Source organism: Astatotilapia calliptera, chromosome 3 (genome assembly GCF_900246225.1).
Source record: "Astatotilapia calliptera chromosome 3, fAstCal1.2, whole genome shotgun sequence".
Lineage (NCBI taxonomy): Eukaryota > Metazoa > Chordata > Actinopteri > Cichliformes > Cichlidae > Astatotilapia > Astatotilapia calliptera.
This window is the reverse complement of record NC_039304.1, coordinates 9135137-9150385: the sequence shown is the minus strand read 5'-3', so window position 1 is coordinate 9150385 and position 15249 is coordinate 9135137. Positions and strand designations below refer to the sequence as shown.

Here is a 15249-nt window from a genome sequence, read left to right as displayed (position 1 = left end):
GACCCCAGCCTGATGTTGGAATTGAACTCAGGACCTTCTTGGGAACAAATACACAAAAATAGGGAAGTGCAACTTTTGTTGCCCTGTACTGAGTCCTAGAATATTTACTGCCAACATTTCCATTCAATTCAGCAGTGGGAAGGAAAAACTCCCTTTGACAGGAAGAAACCTCCGGTTGAACCAGGTGGCCCTGAGAGGTCAAGTTTACTGCAAAATACCAGCACCGCACTATTGTTTGAGCTTCCATTGCTGTTTTATGTGCTTTTGTGGCACTTTTCTATTTGCTGGTGTTTTCTTAAGTTGCAATACATTTGAACTCTCAGAGCCACCGTATTATTAATCTGCCAGTAAAATAACATTATTGGTGTGGAGGAAGAACGACAGCAAGGCAGTCAGTTGTGTTAGCTTTAAAGGACTTTTATTTTAATAAGATACTCTCCAGTTATAGTCATTGTTTTATGATAATGTGCCTCTAGCAATACAAATGTTTATTTTTGTACATTAAATCTTAACTGTGCTCAACACAGGGTGATTGTTTCATCATTACTTGACTGGCACCACCTTGGGCGTTGTGTCCTTTCTTATAAATTTCCTCCTTTTAAAGAGCACAACAGCAGCAGTGTGTGAGGCTGTTAGACCAACTAGCAGCTCATAGGATTGTGCAATAGTCATGTAACACTGTGAAAGAAACCAGCTGTCACAACTCATACAAATACCTATATACCTTCAGATTTGGTCATTTTGTGTAGTTTCTTACATGCACAAGCTCTAAGTCTCTCCAGGTTCCAGTGTCTTGCTCGAGGACACTTCACCAGGGTAGATGTTTGTGAACAAAGAGCTCTCAATCCTTCAGCTGTGGGGCTCTCTGACCACAAGACCACCCTGATGCCAGTAACACAGCTTCTTTGTCAGACATCGAGGGCATTTCTTCAGTTTTGCCCTGAACTTCAAATGCCAGTAGTTTTATTTGAATTGAAATATAGGAATAAGACTGCTGAAATATAGAAAGCAGAAGATGAAACAACGGAAAGGTGTTTAGGAAATAAACTTTGGCCGTGATTCACCAGTATGAAAGGTCTGTTTTTCGAGATCGGAATTTCTTTGAGAATGCGGTTTCTGTGGTGTTTGTCTGCTCTGAGTGTCTAGATGAAAGAGTGGAATGTATTTGCTTACAGTGTGTTGCTTTGCTAGAATGGTGTATTGTTCTTGTGCGAGTGTATGTGCATAAAAGCCTCTAAGTCACATTTGTGAGGCACTTTTACAGTATCTTTGTTGAATCAAAACACAATCAGTAATGTCTCCCTTTTAAAGATATGAAACTCATTTAAAGAGGGCATTGTGAATTACTATCATTTGTTGCAATCAAATAAAAAAAACAGCAGTTTAATGTTACTTTGGAGAGTTAGGAAGCTGATTAGGCTTTCAGTACAGATTACAGTTATAAAGAAGGATTTTAACAAAAACTAACACTTTCATGAAGGTAGACAAAAGGAAGTGTTTAACAAAGCCACAGTGGGCTGAATCCAACCACTAGGGGTTCACAAGCCAGTGTACTCTTAGTGTCAAACCCAGATAAATGGGTTGCTTCAGGAAGGGCCAAATCAAGTTAACAATGATGCTGGTGCTGTTGACCAGCAACTGTTCTACTGTTGAGCCTCTTCTAGACTTCTGCAGTGAACCTTTGTAGAGGCTATGAAAGAGACCAACATCGTTGCTGGCATTTATAGTTGTGTGTGACGTATTAATTACCTTGTGGTTGTGTCCCTGTGTTTTATATTCAATGCCAGCCGGTAGAAACAGATAAAATGCTGGGACTTTTTTTTTTGTTGTCGTGTTTTTTTCAGGGGTAAACATTTTATAGTTTTTGTGGATTTCCTCACTTCCATTCCAACAGCTTCAGCAATTTATTTCCAGCAATTTCCAGCTGGCATTCATGAGTCCTTATGTTGATGTGCACCTCCCTAGTGAAGACAAAAAAAGAGGGGGAAGGCATGTTCGGATGTAGTGAGAGAGAGAAGGAAAGGTTGGAGTGTGGAGATGAGAGGAGTGACTTGATGGATTGTTTACAGCTACTGTAGTCAGGAGCCTCGTGGAGTAATCTGGGTCCAAACTCTGCTTCAGGTTCCAAAGTCAAACGAACACTGCAGCATCACTGAGAGTTAAAAGCTGTCTAAATTCTCAAGTTAGCAGAAAGTTAGCTCGCTAGTTTCCACCTAAACATGATATAGCATGTTCTGACTGAGAGAGTTCTGAAAAAATTAAGACGTACAGCTCTGCTATAATTTCCAAAATAAATGAAGACAGAAAACTAAACAACAGTGACGTTTGTAGGGTTACTGAAGTTTGGCTAGCTGGTATATAATGATGTGCTACGTGATTGCTAGCGACACAGCTATGTTAGCATAACATAAACAGTGAAGTTGGAGGACGAATGCTAACTTTTTTCCACTCGATAAAAAGTTAACCTGAGGATTCCTGATGGTTAGAGACAAATGCAGGATGCTGTAAATGGACCAATTCAGTCAGGAGAACAACTGAGATAATCCATCCACAATACAAGGTTAGTCATTAATATACTGCAACAACATGGGAATAGAGCAGTTGCGAGAGAATTCAGCATTAATGAATCAATGGTACAGAAGTGGAGGAAGCAAGAGGTATTAGTGGAGTAAAGTCTGACTTATCTGACTGTTTTGTTTCGCCTTAATACATTTTATAATCTGGTTCGCCTTGTGGTCCGAAAATACGGTAGGGATTCTGACCGGTAAGATACCAACAGGAGGAAACGCTAAAGGCCACAGAGATTTGCAGTTTATGGATGTAGTATGGATGCTTTTCAAGTGTTGCCATTCTTATTTTTTTCACTCTTTCAAAGTAAAATTTGGAAGTAATCCAATCCTTTTCGTAGCTTTCTTACTACAGCCTCGTGCACATCAAAGGAATACTAAGCTTGACAAGCATACCATGCTGAGTACCCGCAAATTATAACTGGACAATTGCTGCTCATGCGAGATGTTTACCAAACTGTCACTTTGATACCATTACTCTGCAGAACAGAAGATTACGCTTGTCTTAAAACAATTTGCACGGAGAGAGAAAAATAATAAGTATTCAGACATAATGATGGGATCCTTCTAAAGCAGCTGGGGATCAAATTTAGAGGCAAAGCTTTTTTAATTGAACACAACCTACTTTATTTCCTGCGGCCTTCGGTTGTGTGTATGCATAATGGTGTGTGTCTGTAGCGGAGGTGGTGGGGGACATCGGGGGAGCTGTTTGCGTGACAAGCAGAGGCATTACAAAACTTTAGCTCGTCTGCGACAACAAAGGCTGCAGTGGCTCTATCCACTCAGGAATATTAACAAGTTAATCATCTGAAATTAATGCTGTTATATCCTCCAGCCAAACACATAATGTGTACAACACGTCCCCCCACTGTGCAACCAAGCTATTTTCTAACCGTTTCCCTGCTTCCCTCTCTCATTCTTTCCATCAGCTCTGCATTTGCAGATTGCAGCTGCACTTGTCATCAGGCCTGTTATTAACTGTAACATTTTTCTCACTCTGAGACGCCGGGAATGTTATAGAAAGTGAAAGATAGGAGGAGGTAGGGGCAGACGGGGGGGGGGACAAAAGATGAGTGGGATTCAGGTGGCAAAAGGGGAGCGAGACTGAGTCTGACAGAGAGCTGTGGAAGGAGGGAGAGGGGCACTGCGAGGAATCCCGAGGCACCGAGGAGAAACTGCCGGCATCAGTACTGTAAAATCATGGATTTTCTACTGATAATTCCTCTTCGGCTGAGGTTTAATTACTCTCCACTGGAGCTTTCTATCCGCCTCCAGATCAGGCCACACAGAGAAAAGCTTTTGCATCCAATCAAACAGCTTGACCTTTTAACCCTTCGTCTCTTTTCTAATCATGACGTGACATTTCGGGTCTGTCAGGTGCAAACCATCCCTGCACTCTGTGCAGCTCTCCTCCTCCGGGTGCTAAGGTGCTACACTACATTAATCACAGTGACATTGTAATCACAGCACTTTTTTTTTTTACCCTGATTTGGTATGCAGATTCCTCGGTATATTCCTTTGATTTAAAGTATTTCTCTATCCCCACTTCTCTCCGACTCTACTCTTATCCTTGACCTTCACTCATTCCCATGGTAAATGCGTCTTACTCGAGGATTGTTTCGTTGGTAAGTCAAGTGGGCCAATCCTTGGGTTTTAAGTTGTGCATCAGCAGCGAAGCTTTTCAAAATCTAATTTAGGGGATTATCTCTCTATTGATTTCACTTAAAACTGATTCTTTTCTCTTTCCTTCCTTCTGCTGCTGTGATAAAGTGCCAGGCAAGGAGGCTTGTGTGTTTCTGTGTGTGCGACGCTTGCAGCTTTCTTCCCTGCACGGAGCCGAAGAGGAGGCTCAGCTGTCTCACTTGGCAACACACGGAGTGCAAGCAAGACTGCGCGTGTTCGCCGTTTCTGTACGCGCGCCTGAGTCGTTCGAACTTTTTGTGCCTGTCTGCATCTGTCTGTGTGTGTTCATGCAGGACACACGCACACGGCTATCATCCTCCATGGCATTAATATTCATCTGTGTGTGCATTGAGCAGAACAGATTAGCAGGAGTAATGATGAGCATGTAATGATAAGGAGACCATAGCAGTCTCGATAGTCTAAACAGGCTTCCTTTAAACCAGACTGGAAAGAAGCGAGCAAACTCATTACAGCTTAACAGCCATTAGATTAGCATTAGTTCCTCTTTGAAGAGAATATTGCTGCTGGTTTCCCCTGCATTAGCAACAACAGTAAGCTATTCACGGAGCGCTATTACTACTGGTTTGGCATTAAAGTTAGCAATATGTTGGCAGCCGCTGTGTTCTTTAGTGTTAGCCATTTCCTGGTCGGTTCCTTCAGATGAGAAATACCTACTAACCATCCACGAAGTCTACATGTGGAACTAATCGACTAAACCACCGGCATAATTTCTGATTTTAAGGCTATAGCAACATAACAGCACAGCTGTAATGGTGCTACATGTGGTATATATAAGTGGTCTAAGCTCTAAGTAACATCTTGCTATGACGCTTCAAACAGAGCAGCGTGTCCCTACAGTATACTCTAAATATATCTTTTTTAAATTCTCAATGTCATTTTTAACAAATAACTAGAGTAACATGAGTTTCTCCTGCCCCTGCTATATTCTCATTGTGTCCCCACAGTGAACTAAACTTGCTTATGGTCACTTACAGTAGATAAAATAGCAACTCTGTCTCTCTTGTTAGGTTTTGTATGTTCCGTAATTGATTTCAAGTACAAATTGGTTCGATAAACCCTCACACTGGTGTATTCACTTACCGTGGCCTCTTAGACAGCATTGCTCTGAGTTGAGCTCTTCCTAACAAGTAGATCAAACCTGTGTTTAAAAAGGTTGTCTGGTTCCTGCGCTGAGGTGAAATCAGGCAACATAGTCCAGTCAGCCACAACATTACACTGGCAGGTGTATTGGATAATCATCATCGGGTCCTGGATGTTACTTTGACATGTATCTGAACATGGTTGTGGACACTATGGCTATCACTGATGGCAGCAGCCTCCCTCAGCAGGTTAAGCTAGACACTCCTTTAAGTTGTTCTGGTCTAAGAGGTACCCTGGCAATCTTAGAAAGGTGACTGTAACAGTTTGGTTTATCAGCATAAGTGAAATCCCCATCATAGGTTATTTGTAAGAGCATCATTCTTCTGTCATAGTGTTCAGGTATTATGCAGCGCGGCCTACTAAAACACTGACTTACTGCTAAAATGTGCTACGACAGGGATTTTAGAGATTTAAAAAAAGGAAAGAAAAAAAACACTGAAACTGCTGAACCAGGTCTCATTTGAAAACACTTCAAAATTCTGTTTATCAGTCCCAGTAAACACCATTTGCGTATATCCTCAAGGTTTATAAGATTACTACCTGCTGGACTGCATATGAACGGAGCGAAGTGAAAGTGACAAAATGCGGTGCTGACTGCAGCTGTGCCATCGATAAGAAGTCTTAGCAGATTGCCCCCAACTGAATGTTTACTTCTTGCCAAACCTCCTTTGTACTTGGCCTCAGTTACGCTGACAGGTTGTCATGGCAGAGGCAATGACAAGTGTCTTTCAAGATCAATGCCAGTGTGTGACAGTGAGGTTGTGTTTGTGTAGGTGGGCTCAGCCTGTGTGTGTGTGGGGGGGGGGATTGCTTGTAATCTACTCACACACATCACAGATCAAAGGGCAAAGGCAGCTGCCTGGTCACCTAGACTTAGGCCACCCTGGTGGCACATCGAGCCCTGTAGGGGCTTTAAAACGCACACACTGACACAAACCCACATCCGGATGAAGTGAATTTTGTACAAGAGAGAAAGACGCTAACAGTTGCTATAGAAATGTTCCACGGGGCTAGAAGGAGCCAGGGGGAAATAGAGGAGGAGGAGGAAGAGGGGTATAGAGAGGGGTGATGGAGAATGAAATCAGCTCTGTCAATACGTTGCCAAGCAACGCTCAACACCAACGAAGCTGGGTTTGATAACTTGTTGATAACACCGATGGGAGAACGCGCGTGTGTGTGTGTGTGTGTGTGTGTGTGTGTGTTATTAGCAGAGGCAGTGAAAGAGCCCCTGCTGAAACGAGCCCAGAGCAGAGATAAGAGGACAGACCTTCTATTACAGGCAGGGTTAGCAGGCCTCAGGAACTCTCTCTCTCACACACACACACACACACACACACACAGGCAGAACAAAAGCTCTCAGCCAGACCCCCACACAATAATGAATCACACAACGGGACAAAAAGAGTGGTGCTTAAACATTTTTGTTTGTTTTTTTTATTCAATCTTTTTTTTTTCCAAACCAGGAATGTACTAGTTTTTTCCTCTCTTTAGAGGTGTGTTGGAGGGGGGGGGGGGGGGGGGGGGGGGGGGGGGGGTGGAGGCGAGGGGAATGTGGAAGAACAGGGAGCGGGGCTCAGGGGTCGCTGTGATGAGTAAGACAAGGAGGGCAAAGGAGGAGAGAAGAAGAGGAGGAGGAAAGGACACGCACACACAAAAAAAAACCCCTTCTCACATGGAGGTGTCCCAAATACAAAGTCTCAACACGTCACATATGAGCCACCTTTGCTCCGTGGCCTCCGCTCGCTGGCTATTGGCACAAAGAAACACACATACTCACACACATTTACACACACACACACACACACGTACACTTTCACCAGCGGAGAGGTGAGGGAGCTAAGCAGTGGCTGCTTATTTTTTTAATTATTATTATTATTATTATTTTCCCCCCGGTTCCATAGAAACAGTGTTTTCTTCTTTCTCTTTTCAAAACAACCAATGGCGACTGTGTCCATGTTGTTTTTTATCTCCTGTTTTTTTTTTTTTTTTAGAAAAAGCCAACACGTCGAGTCGACCAGTCAAACACAAACGGTGAGAGCCAGAGACACAACTTTGAAATAACATCGACATGAAACCCAAACAATAATAATAAAAAAAAAAGGAGAAGAAGGAAAAAGTCCAAAAGATACTTGACATTCTGCTGAGAGGGAGCGGGAGAGGGAGCGCAGCGGGCTGAAAACAGGCCAGCGGCTTCCTCGTCGGAGTCGACGGCGTGAAAGTCCGCAAAGTTTACTTCCCCCCCCCCCCCCGCCCCGCCCTCGTGGACACAAAAAAAATAAAACAATGAGTCGCAGAAGCTGCTGAAGGGAGAGTAACAGACACTTCATTTGGCTTGGAGGATACTTTTAGGTATTCTGAGCATGTTTCAACTTTAAACAGACATTGACTTAACAGCGTACATAAAGAAAAACACAGCACATGTTGGCAGTTGTACAAAAAGAAGAACTTGAGTCATTTCATCTTTGTCATCAATTTTCATACAGTCAAATACAAACTCCTCCACTGGGTTAAAAAAAAAACAAAAAACGAAAAAACGAAACATATCCGAACATCATCGTGTGCCCAACAAAGTCAGTTTAAGACGAGTGTGACACTTAAGCTTGAAACGTATCTCATTGTATGACGTCAGGTACAAAAACACGGCTGAGAAATGTCAGAAGGTCCAGATTAAACACTGGCTTCACACAGAAAAACATGGCTACAGCATTGGAGGCTTTGCGTGTATGTGTGTGTATGTGTGTTTGAAAAAAGCTCTCCACTGCCATCCAGTTTACACATAAGCCATAAGCATGTTTGAGCAACACAAAATAGCTTTATTAGTATGCACATGTGAACACATTGCACCTCTGAACACAGCGATGTTATTGCCCTCTGAGGTCGAGGTGCTCGGCACTAGTGTGTTTGTGCGCGAGAGAGAGAGAGAGAGACAGTGTGAGTGTGTATGTGTGTGTTTGTGAAAGCGTGGGAGCATCTAAAAGCAGAGGAGGAGAAAACACACACAGTCGCTCTGTTCATCCCTCCCGTGTCCGTTGGGTCAGTCTTAATCACAGAAACACAGAGTCATATGAAAGTAATCAGCATTTTTGTTGAGCGTGTGTGTGTGTGTGTGTGTGTGTGTGTGTGCAAGTGTGTGTGTTGGGAGTGCAAGCGGGTGTGAGAGACAATGTATGCCATTCAATGCAATCAAGAGGCATTTGTGACAGTCATTAAAAGGTGTGAAATTTGCGTTAGGTTGTGTTGGGAGGGCGTCAGAGTGTGTCAGAGAGAAGCGGGATTTTCTTTTGCGTGTGTGTGTGTGTGTGTGCGCGTGAGCGTGTGTGATACACAGAGATGCATTTCAACACAAATTTTGGCAGAAAAAAGGAACAAATCCAAAATGCGAGTCACAGTAGGCGTGTGTGTTTGTGTGTGTGGGGGTGTGTGTGTGATGAGATCTCTCTTTGTCGTGGTTAAGAGTTCAACTCCTCCAAAAAAATCCATTTTTGGCTGTAGGTCCGTCACCTCCATACGGGAGACTCTCCATTTAAAGAAGAGGTTTCTTTGCTTCACCGGCCACTCTTCCATCCCTCCTTTCCTCGGGATCCTTCATCTCGCGCTCCTGCCTCTCCCGTCCTCTTCTCCCCTCAGCCTCTTTTTCTTAAGTGTGCAATTCCTTCAGTCTTTCCCTCCCTCCCTCCCCACTAGCTTCCTTTTTTTTTTAAGCTTCTGCATTCAGACGCCGCTTTTCTCCTCCACCCCAGGCAGCTCTCCTCTCTCTCTCTCTCTCTCTCTCTCTCTCACCCCTGTTCTTCCTTTATTCTTCTTCCCCACCATCCCCACCCCTAACTTCTTTTCGCTTCCGAAAAAAATAAAAAACATTTGAAAGGAAAAGAAAAAACTTTCATAGATGGTTCTACCTCAACACTTCCACAAACGAGGTCTAAACTTCAAAACTACGGCATAGTACAAGGAGCTATAAAAATATACACAGAGTTCAGAGACCCTAGAGGGAAGGGGGGAGAGGTGGAGGAAGGAGGGAGGGAGTGAATGAGAGAGGGAAGAGAGAAACGACCTCTGTTCACCGGAAAAATTAAACAAAAAACAAAAAAGGGATTAAATTAATAAACAAAGGGGAGGTGGGGGTGGGTGGAGGGTAAACAAGGTCATTCTAAGTTGTGAAAAAGAAAAATAGATAAAAACAAAAAAAGATGTCTAGCAACAGAAGTGTAGTTTAAACAGAGTGGGTAAAACAAAACAATAGAAAACGGAAAAAAAACATCTAGAAATTATTTACTGGATATTCATATATATAATCTATAAGTGTCAATAGCGATAAAAAATCTCACTTTTTTGATATTCGCTCACTATTTTGTGTTTTGGTATTTAAGACAAGTCTAAAGAACGCACGCATTCGCACAGTCACCCTCGCACAAAGCGTGCGCACGCACACACACGCACACAGACTAAACCCCACGCGCGCATATGCAAACTTGCCGTACTTGAAGCACACTAACTGCACGCACACGTCTAATGTGGAGCAGCAGCACCGCCATGATTATTGACCGAGTTCGTAGCTCGCTCTCACAGTCACACGCATTATTAAAATATACAAGATTCTGAGAGTCACCGATTGGTCAGACCTTGCGTAGAGGCCCTGGCTCGGTCATGTGACCGCCGCTCGGACGGTGCTGATCGGGCGAGTCCGAGGCCCCCCTCTTCCCCCCGCGTTTTCTCAGGAGAAACAAACACATACAAACTAGCATCCTATTATTGAGTTAGTGGTAGGGGCCGGACTCTGATTGGCTGATGGAGTTCTGCGGTGCTAAGTGGGGGTCAGGGGAGTAGTTTTTCTTGCTGTTCTTGTCCTTTGCGTTCTCCTTTTTCCTTCTTCAAAACATCACATTTCCCAACGGCAGGTCCCTACCCCGTTAAAAAAAAAAAAACAGTGTGTGCTGCACATGCACACTGGCGTTTAGGGGAGGACTCTTCAATTCAGCATGTGTAGGGGGGCTCATTTAGCTCTGAGTTAACAAGAAGGGGGGGCAGTCAGAGCCTATTGCCTATTCGCGAGGGCCTTGTTAACAAAGGCTATGCACGGTTACGACATTGCCCTTTACACACACTTGGTTGTGTGAGAATGGGGTGGGGAGGCTTACTCGGCTAGAAACACAACTGTGGCCAGGGGTGCAGGCTCACAGGGTAGTGAGTTGGGGGTGTGGGGGGGTCGGAGGGGCAATACTGGCAGTATTGAGGGGATCAGGGTTGGAGCTGTGATGGATAGCTTTGCTGTGGCTTCATTTGGAGCAGGGATGTGGGGAGGAGGGATTGGTCGGTAACGGGTGGAGGGAGGCGGGTGCGTCCAGTTGGCCGGAGCAAAGGCCACCTCATACTTTGTAGTAGATGTTGGCTGGGCTCTGAGGCGGCATCTCCTGGACAATGTAGACAGGGTGTCCGTAGTCCCCGCTCACCTTCTCGTAGTGCGGGCAGTAGGCCGAGTCTGACGTCCGCAGAGGGATGATGATGTCGCTGGGCTCGGAGCCGTTGTTGTTGGAGCTGGTGATGCCCCCACCGCCTCCCCGTTTGGGGCTGGTGAGGGAGGACAGCGACAGCGGAGGGTGGTGGGTGTCCGAGTGCTTGGCGTGCCGCCTCCTGTAGCACACGACGCAGATCACGGCGGTGACCAGCAGGAGAAAGGCAGAGCCTCCCGCGGCGCCGGCGATGAGAGCGATGTTGGAGGGTTGGAGAGGCCCGTTCTCACCTCTGCCTTCTTCCCCGAAGGGTCCTCGAGGCTGGCTGGAGTTCCCCGTGCCGCCTGAAACGAATCACAGAACAATCTTTACTTCCGGTAGCACAAGCTGCCCCCGGCGCCGCACAATTCATCATGACCAATGCACCGGAGCAATAACACGGCTTGCTCTCACAACTTGGCGTTTTCACGAGCTTTTAAATAAACATACCATTCCTTATGGCTCTGTACCACAATAGCATGAGTAATGACGATGGTTCAGCCCAAACTAGCAGGCATAAACCAGTGGAATGCAGCAACTCTCACAGAAGCTTATATGTGGTCTCTTCATTGATGTGATGGAGTGGACAGCAGTCCCTATAAAGCAGCGAGGAATGTCCGCAGTGAGTGCGAGTGTACTGCGCAGTATATACTCTTGCGGACAGCCTGGCTGAGCCGCAGTGTGTATCAAGGTAATACACTCTATTTCCCTAACCTTAACAACTGTATTTACTTAGCATTACAGCCAGCCACATGAAGAGATCCTCCCCCCTCCGCTGCCACCACCAGACCACACACTCGGCCTGCCCGCTGGCCTCCCTGCCCGCCCGTCTGTCTTTTTTATCTGTCTGTCTGTTTATCAAACTGTCTGTCACACTCGGGTCCCGTTGCTCCCTCTGTCTGCCCCGCGTCTCGCCTGAAACCTAAGATCTTCACAGCCTCAGAGCTCGCTGTCTTGCCCGCGGGAGGTCGGGTCAGAACTCAGCAGGTGAATGATGGTGTGGAGGTGTGCGAGTGTGCGTGTGCATTTATAAAAACAGGGCTGCTTTGGCACTGGGCATGTGTATGAGAGGTGCGAACTGGTTAAGGCAGGTAATGTGAGTCTTTGCTATATAGGGCCTCTGGATTGGTCTATCATTATTCTTGGCACACATCCCTCTCTGTTCTCCCCGTCTGTCTCTCTCCGGCGTCTCCTCCGTTTCCTCGCCCTCCCCTCGCTCCGTGGTTCTTTCTATCTTCGGGTTATTGTAGCCGTAATGACCCACCTTGCTCTGAGCTCAGCACCTTGCAGCACAAACACACACAAAGACGCACACACAAGCGATACTGACGTACACATCCAAGCAAACACACCTCATCCCCTTTCCTCCCCCCTGCTGCGAGCCCCCCTGCCGCGCTGGACTGACTGGGAGCAGAGCACTAATGCCAGAAGTCGATTACACTCCCCGCTCCTCCTTCCTCTTTCTTCCTCCCACCATTAACCCAACATCCCTCATTCTCCGTCTCCATTATGACTGCCGCCGCTCACCTGCTCTCCTTATTATATCCTCTTCCTTCACCTCTCCTTCTGCACCTCTCACTCCCCTTTTTTTTGCACGTCTCCTTCCTTTCTTCTGTGTTAATTCTTTTTTTCTAAAACACACAAGTTCAGACTCCAAGGCCTTATTTTCCGTTTTTGTTTCCATCTATTTCATATCATTAGCGGATTCCACCTCGGAGAGAAACACGCAACAGGTCAGAAATGAAAGAACGGGTCAAGGTGTCGTATCATCCTTGCTTCTGAGCCAGCTGTCACATTTCAGAGAGGAGTAATTGGTCTCATATTCGGTTTTTTAACATATTTTTGGAGCTGTTTTCGAACACTCGCCACATTTAGTTATGTTTCCACCGGGCTGCCGCACAAATGCAAATTTCAGGCATTTTGTCAAAATAAAGTGTGAATGAGCGCGTGCTTCCATCAGAAACCTTTTATATGAATACATTCAAGAGGATGTGACAAAATTACATAATTCCTAGAGCAGCAGTAACTCATGCATTATGGCATCTCATTGCTGCTCCCCACATAAAATGCTCTTCTTTTTTTTTAAAAACAGAATTAATTTGTCTCTTTCGATCCATTTGTACTTGGAGGATGTGCACCAGAGCCCTTCGTATAGAATCACATCAGGAAATTTGAGGTGCCACAAAAAAAGAGAAAAGCAGGTGAAAGGAAAAGCGAAAGCTTGCGGCTTGGCAACGGGAGCGGAAATTCAAATCATGTCCTTGTCGTAATCAGTGGCTTAGATGGGTGCACATTAGGACTGTAATGCAAAGCTATAATCTGAATCTTTACTCGTATTTTGTTTATTTCGTGCAAATAACTGGAATGGGTGAGTCTTAGCTTCTCTCTGCTTTGCAAAACAAATTTGATAAAATAGAAAAAGTTGGGATGCTGCGTTAAATGTAAATAGAAACAGAATATATTGTTTTGCAAGTCAGTCAAACAATATGATATTATATGAAAGATCAGATCACAGTTTCTCCACACCTTAATCCACCTTAAGTGGGCTCAGGCTGAGAGAGGGTGTATTTTTCCCTTTGTACAGTACTTGAACTTTCATTCGTGGGTGCAGCGATGCCTCGTCTGTCACCTGTTTTTAACGCTAAATGCCTAACAAGCATGATCGTTCCACATTGTTCTTTGCACCGAGAAACTTCTCTGGATGTTTTCATATTGTAAACAACACATGATTAAATCTCTTTAGAAATAGTCTTACCCCTCTTCTATCCTGTCTTCCTCACCCTCACCTCCAACCAGTGGTGGCAGATGGCTACCTCTCCTTGAATCTGGCTCTACAGGTTTCTTCCTGTTAAAAGGGAGTTTTTCCTCCCCGCTGTCGCCAATTGCTTACACGCAAGGGGTCATCTGATTGTTGGGTTTTACGCATTATTGTAGCATCAGCGCTCAGTGGACTGCTGTTGTGATTTGATGCTATATAAATATAACTGAACTAGATCGTTGTTTTCACACCAACCATGATACTAACCTTTTTTTTCAAGGTAGATGCTCCATGAGGTGTTTACTGTTACACAACTGTTCCTGTTTTTTTATGCCTCATTTTTTTCCAAACATGTTGCTGGCTGTTGTCCTCTTACTACTTTCACATACAAAATATTATTTTTTTTTTTTTTTACTTTTGAACATTTCAGCACTTTGCATCAACAAGAATCATGATTCATTTGGTTCCTCTTCAAACTACCTAGAAAATAATGATTTTAAGTCTCCTGTTCTCTGACTTGGAATCCATTTATAGACGTTTATCCCCAGCGGACATCTGTAATGAGTGATGGTTTTGATTCGAGTGAGTTGAGTTTGTGGATGACAGAAAAAAAACCAAACAATCCTTTCGTATCTATTCAGAGAGCATTTCTTGTTCATATCCCAATAATGTATTTCTATTTGTTTACATCCCAAGAGAGCCACGCAAACACAATGAGAAACTGTGAATAAGCAACAGTATTCCAATTATTAGCTGAGATGATTTCGAGCGTATTCACACGAGGATTAGAAATTCTGGCATAACTGCTGTGTCGAATGTCATAACAATCATTTTTAGATATGCGGTTAAGTGCGTGTTAATATGTCCTTGCCTGAAAGTCAAAAATGTGTAAAATCCCTCTTAGGTGTGCGATTAAATCATCCTCGCCGTCGTGCTTCGCCGCTCTCATTCTAGCACAAACAATGCATACTATTGTTGCTGATTCACACATACACTTCTCACCTATATGAGGTATGGACAAGTGATTGGGAAATGTGTGAATGGTCCAATTCCCACATCTGGTATAGTACGCAAATTCGCCCAAAAAAGAAAAAAAAGAGAGAGAAGGAGAAATGAACACAGCTCAGAGTGAATCGTGTTCTTTCCCCTTCACTGAATAACTTTGAGGTGAAGCATGAATGTTGCCTCTCTCCATTTTCATCTCCTTGTTCTCTTCCCCTCTCCTCTTTGCTTTTCAATTATTCTTTTCTTTCTCCTCCTTATGTGCCTCCCATTTCTACCCACTCCGTTCTATCACTCCCCTGCCTCCTCTTCTCTCTTCACTCAGTCTCTCATTCTTTCTAGACAGAACTACGGTGCACACTACCCCCCTCGCCCCCAAACTAATGACAATAATAACTCTGAAATGTCGTCGCTGCTCTCTCTCCCTCTGTCTCTCTTCCTCCTCTTGCCTCTTTCTTCCTCCCTCACTTTTTCTTGTCCTTCTCCCAAGGTAGCTATTAGCCATCCATTCCCCGCCCGCAGCACTTAGCTCGAAGGGCCGGGTGCAGAGACGAGGAGGAGAGGGACAGAGAGTAGGGGGGAGAAGGAGAGA

The 15249-nt window shown here is 44.6% G+C and overlaps 1 protein-coding gene across 1 annotated transcript in view; it reads right to left on the bottom strand.

Moving 5' to 3' along the window:
- Positions 1-8364: 8364 nt before the first annotated feature.
- The window catches only part of efnb3b (ephrin-B3b), a 92802-nt gene continuing 85917 nt past the window's right edge, over positions 8365-15249 (bottom strand). Inside the window, exon 5 of the mRNA XM_026161642.1 lies at positions 8365-11202. Coding sequence (XP_026017427.1) covers positions 10775-11202 — 428 coding nt within the window. The 3' untranslated portion in view covers positions 8365-10774. The remainder of the gene's footprint in view (positions 11203-15249) is intronic.